The sequence below is a fragment of the Anoplopoma fimbria genome, chromosome 24 (assembly GCF_027596085.1).
Source record: "Anoplopoma fimbria isolate UVic2021 breed Golden Eagle Sablefish chromosome 24, Afim_UVic_2022, whole genome shotgun sequence".
Classification (NCBI taxonomy): Eukaryota; Metazoa; Chordata; class Actinopteri; order Perciformes; family Anoplopomatidae; genus Anoplopoma; species Anoplopoma fimbria.
The window spans coordinates 119,483-125,000 of NC_072472.1; the positions used below are offsets into that span (position 1 = coordinate 119,483).

The 5,518-nt window shown below is 37.0% G+C and overlaps 1 protein-coding gene across 4 annotated transcripts in view; it reads right to left on the bottom strand.

Moving 5' to 3' along the window:
• Positions 1 to 986: 986 nt before the first annotated feature.
• The window catches only part of LOC129113389 (platelet-derived growth factor receptor beta-like), a 23,371-nt gene continuing 18,839 nt past the window's right edge, over positions 987 to 5,518 (bottom strand). For all 4 annotated transcript variants that reach the window (XM_054625645.1, XM_054625647.1, XM_054625646.1 and 1 more), the window contains exons 23-28: positions 5,514 to 5,518; positions 4,844 to 4,943; positions 4,069 to 4,174; positions 2,175 to 2,289; positions 1,956 to 2,094; positions 987 to 1,560 (exon numbers count right to left, since the gene is read on the bottom strand). The exon at positions 5,514 to 5,518 is cut by the window's right edge and continues 107 nt beyond it. In XM_054625645.1, coding sequence (XP_054481620.1) covers positions 1,452 to 1,560; positions 1,956 to 2,094; positions 2,175 to 2,289; positions 4,069 to 4,174; positions 4,844 to 4,943; positions 5,514 to 5,518 — 574 coding nt within the window. In that variant the 3' untranslated portion in view covers positions 987 to 1,451. The remainder of the gene's footprint in view (positions 1,561 to 1,955; positions 2,095 to 2,174; positions 2,290 to 4,068; positions 4,175 to 4,843; positions 4,944 to 5,513) is intronic.

Below are 5,518 nucleotides of genomic sequence, written 5' to 3' on the forward strand. Positions count from 1 at the left end.
TCAGACTCCACCCATCAAACTCCACCCATCAAACTCCACCCATCAGACTCCACCCATCAAACTCCACCCCTCCATCCATCAAACCCCATCCCCTCCACCCATCCATCTATCAAACCCAATCCCCTCCATCAATCAAACCCCATCCCCTACACCCATCAAACTCCATTAAACTCCACCCATCAAACTCCATTAAACTCCACCCATCAAACTCCATTAAACTCCATAAAACCCCACCCATCAAACCACATCAACAAATCTTGAGATATGTGGTTTTCACTGGACAGAACGTGTTTGAAAAAAATAGTTATTTGAAGTTACTTGAGCTGTCAGACAAATATAGTACAGTTAAAAGTACAATAAGTACCTCTGAGATGTAGTACAGTTGAAAGTAACATATTTACCTGAGATGTAATACATCAAAAGTACAATAAGTACCTCTGAGATGTAATACATCAAAAGTACAATACTTAACTCTGAGGTGTAGTGGTTGAGTAGATGTACTTTGCTACATTAGACGCTCATCAAATACTTGAAACGAACTTTGAATACTTGTTGTTGAACTTTCAGAGTAAATGAGGAAGAAGTTCTTCAGCATTCAGCACTTTGTGAACTTCTCTTTGTTCAGACAGGAAGTAAAAAAACCTTCAGCAGCAGATTTAAGAAGTTACCCAAGATCTTATAAGGAGTGTTTATTCATGTACTAATACACATATTCATGTTAGTTGTACATCGATAAACACTCAGTGGATCTATCATTTAATAACTTGATCATTAATGGCTTTTAAAACTGAGATTTTATTAACGTCACATTTCAAAGTAAAGCTTCTTTATGTTTCTTTCATTAAAAGTTACATTTTCATAAATCAGCTTCATCAGAACTTAATGAAGTCACATGATTAACATAAATGATTTTTATGAAATCACTCAATAAAACCTTTAAACTGAGTTTGATTTATAGGACTCAAAACAAACTGACATGGGTTTTATTTTGATATTTATTTCATAAAGCTCAACATTAATCTAAAAGCAGTTTGAATAAACATAAAAAATATTAAAACACAGATATACACAGACACTTCTGAATAATACACATTGAATAAAACAATGCAGCTGAAAGTTATAAAGTTATAAATCTGATCCAGGACCTGCTGCGGTTTACTTAATACAGAAATATTATTTATTATTAAAAATGATTAATAAACAAGTTTCAAAGCCTTTTCAATTGACAGCCTTACAGTCCACGGTGTGGGGAAAATCACCCAATGTTTCCTGCCTTGCTCAGCAGAACCTCGGCACTGTCTGTCAATGATGTCATGTTGTTATGCGTACATTTTTATTATTATTATTATTATTATTATTATTCAGCTGGTCAAAAGCCCTACGTTCTGCCTGGCAGAGGACTACATTGGGTTGACTAAACCCTCCATGTGTCTTGAAGGCAGCGGCTCTCTTCACAGGCAGCTCTCCTCTTCCTCAAGGCCGCGGGATGAATCCGGAGGTTCCTCGGCTTCCTGTCTGTCCTCTGATGATGTCACTTCCTGTGACTCTGACCGCTGAGAGCTGTCGTCATGAAATGCACATTTGAAAAACAATTTACCAATATTTAAACAATAATTGATCAATAATTGTTTGAGAGATTCAGTCACAATATGAACATTATGCACAACAGATACAGAATAAATATAAATATAAATATGAATATAAATATAAATATAAATATAAATATGAATATGAATATGAATATAAATATAAATATGAATATGAATATAAATATAAATATAAATATAAATATAAGTATGAATATAAATATAAATATAAATATAAATATAAATATGAATATAAATATAAATATGAATATAAATATAAATATAAATATAAATATGAATATGAATATAAATATAAATATAAGTATGAATATAAATATAAATAAACTTATATTTGTTGATTGTTCGTACCTGACTGCGTCCAGCGCAGCGCTGCCACTGGTTTCCACGGTGACGTCATTGTTGGCGATGATGTAAGCGCCGTGGGAGGATCCTGCCTCCTCTGGCTCAGCCTTAAACAGTTGAACGTTCACTTGAGGGGCGGGGCTTCCTGTAAACAGTGAGGGGGAGGGGTGGAGCTTAGTTTCTCTGATCAGAAACGGATCAATAACATGAAGATGTGATTCTCACCGCTTGTGTCCGTCTGTCCGTCGTTCTGTCCAGCAGATGTTGAAGGACTCCGTCTGGATCCGACCACAGCTGGACTCTCCCCGTTCAGGAAGTCCTCGGTCAGCTGGAGGTAACGCTGACAACAACAACATCAACATCAACAACAACAACAACATAATCAACAACATCAACATCAACGACAACAACAACATCAACATCAACAACAAGAACAACATCAACAACATCAACAACAACAACAACATCAACAACAACATCAACATCAACATCAACAACAACATCAACATCAACAACAACAACATAATCAACAACATCAACATCAACGACAACAACAACATCAACATCAACAACATCAACATCAACAACAACATCAACATCAACAACATCAACATCAACATCAACAACATCAACATCAACAACATCAACATCATCAACATCAACATCAACAACATCAACATCAACAACATCAACATCAACAACATCAACATCAACAACAATATCAACATCAACAACATCAACATCAACATCAACAACATCAACATCAACAACAACAACATCAACATCAACGACAACAACATCAACAACAACATCAACATCAACAACAACATCAACAACAACAACATCAACAACAACATCAACGACAACAACAACATCAACAACAACATCAACATCAACATCAAAATCAACGACAACATCAAAGACAACAACAACATCAACAACAACATCAACGACAACAACAACATCAACATCAATGACAACAACAACATCAACATCAACATCAACGACAACAACATCAACATCAACATCAACAACAACATCAATATCAACATCAACAACAACAACAACAACATCAACATCAACAACAACATCAATGACAACAACAATATCAACAACAACATCAACATCAACGACAACAACAACATCAACATCAACATCAACATCAACAACAACATCAACATCAACGACAACATCAACATCAACGACAACAACAACATCAACATCAACATCAACGACAACAACAACAACATCAACAACAACATCAACATCAACATCAACAACATCAACAACAACATCAACGACAACAACAACATCAACATCAATGACAACAACAACATCAACATCAACAACAACAACATCAACAACATCAACATCAACATCAACGACAACAACGACATTAAAAACAACATCAACATCAACAACATCAACATCAACAACATCAACATCAACATCAACATCAACGACAACAACATCAACATCAACAACGACATTAAAAACAACATCAACAACAACAACAACAACAACATCAACAACAACATCAACGACAACAACAACATCAACAACAACATCAACATCAACGACAATAACAACATCAACATCAACAACAACAACAACAACAACATCAACATCACATCAACATCAACGACAACAACAACATCAACATTAACAACAACATCAACAACAACATCAATGACAACAACATCAACATCAACAACAACATCAACAACAACAACATCAACATCAACAACAACATCAACAACATCAACAACATCAACAACATCAACATCAACATGTTTAAGAGAATGACGGGAGGTGAAGCTGCAGTTTGAACACGTTTCAGTGAACAAATACTAAAAGTAATTAGTGTTCACAGCTGATGGACTGAGGAAGAGTGATGAAGAGTGATGAAGAGTGAGGAAGAGTGATGAAGAGTGATGAGGAGTGATGAGGAGTGGTGAATAGTGAGGAAGAGTGATGAATAGTGAGGAAGAGTGATGAGGAGTGATGAAGAGTGATGAAGAGTGATGAGGAGTGATGAAGAGTCTTTGTGTTAAACAGCGGACCAGAAGGTCACTGACTCAGATCTCAGATCTAAACTTTATCTTAAAGACGTTTGAACCTTTTTGTAGTCGTCAGTCAACATGTTGCCGACGGAGACGACCAACGAGGAGAAACCAGGTCTGGACTCAGGTTTCTGCTGCCAGCACTGTTCCATCAGATCAAACCTGAAGACAGAACCCAGGGACTAACGTGAACGTGTGAGGAAACATGAACGTATGAGGAAACATGAACGTATGAAGAAACATGAACGTATGAGGAAACATGAACGTATGAAGAAACATGAACGTGTGAAGAAACATGAACGTGTGAAGAAACATGAACGTGTGAAGAAACATGAACGTATGAAGAAACATGAACGTATGAAGAAACATGAACGTATGAAGAAACATGAACGTATGAAGAAACATGAACGTATGAAGAAACATGAACGTATGAAGAAACATGAACGTGTGAAAAAACATAAACGTATGAAGAAACATGAACGTATGAGGAAACATGAACGTATGAAGAAACATGAACGTATGAAGAAACATGAACGTGTGAAGAAACATGAACGTGTGAAAAAACATAAACGTATGAAGAAACATGAACGTATGAGGAAACATGAACGTATGAAGAAACATGAACGTATGAAGAAACATGAACGTGTGAAGAAACATGAACGTGAAGAAACATGAAGAAGAAACATGAACATGAAACATGAACGTATGAGGAAACATGAACGTATGAAGAAACATGAACGTGTGAAGAAACATGAACGTGTGAAGAAACATGAACGTATGAGGAAACATGAACGTATGAAGAAACATGAACGTATGAAGTTTGTGTCGTACATGTCCAGAGGAGCCAGTTCAGGGCGACTCATCCTGTAGCCTTTCTGCAGAGACGAGTAGAAGTTCTGGTTCAGAGGGAGGTCAGGGTACGGACTAACACCTGGAACACACATCATACTGGTTCAGACTGGTGTGTGATGATGGATACTGGTTTACACTGGTTATGATGATGTATACTGGTTCAGACTGGTGTGTGATGATGGATACTGGTTTACACTGGTGTGTGATGATGGATACTGGTTTACACTGGTTATGATGATGTGTACTGGTTTACACAGGTGTGGGATGATGGATACTGGTTCAGACTGGTGTGTGATGATGGATACTGGTTTACACTGGTTGTGATGATGTATACTGGTTCAGACTGGTGTGTGATGATGGATACTGGTTTACACTGGTTATGATGATGTGTACTGGTTTACACAGGTGTGGGATGATGGATACTGGTTCAGACTGGTGTGTGATGATGGATACTGGTTTACACTGGTTGTGATGATGTATACTGGTTCAGACTGGTGTGTGATGATGGATACTGGTTTACACTGGTGTGTGATGATGGATACTGGTTTACACTGGTGTGTGATGATGTATACTGGTTCAGACTGGTTGTGATGATGTACACTGGTTTACACTGGTGTGGGATGACGGGTACTGGTTTACACTGGTTTACCAAGA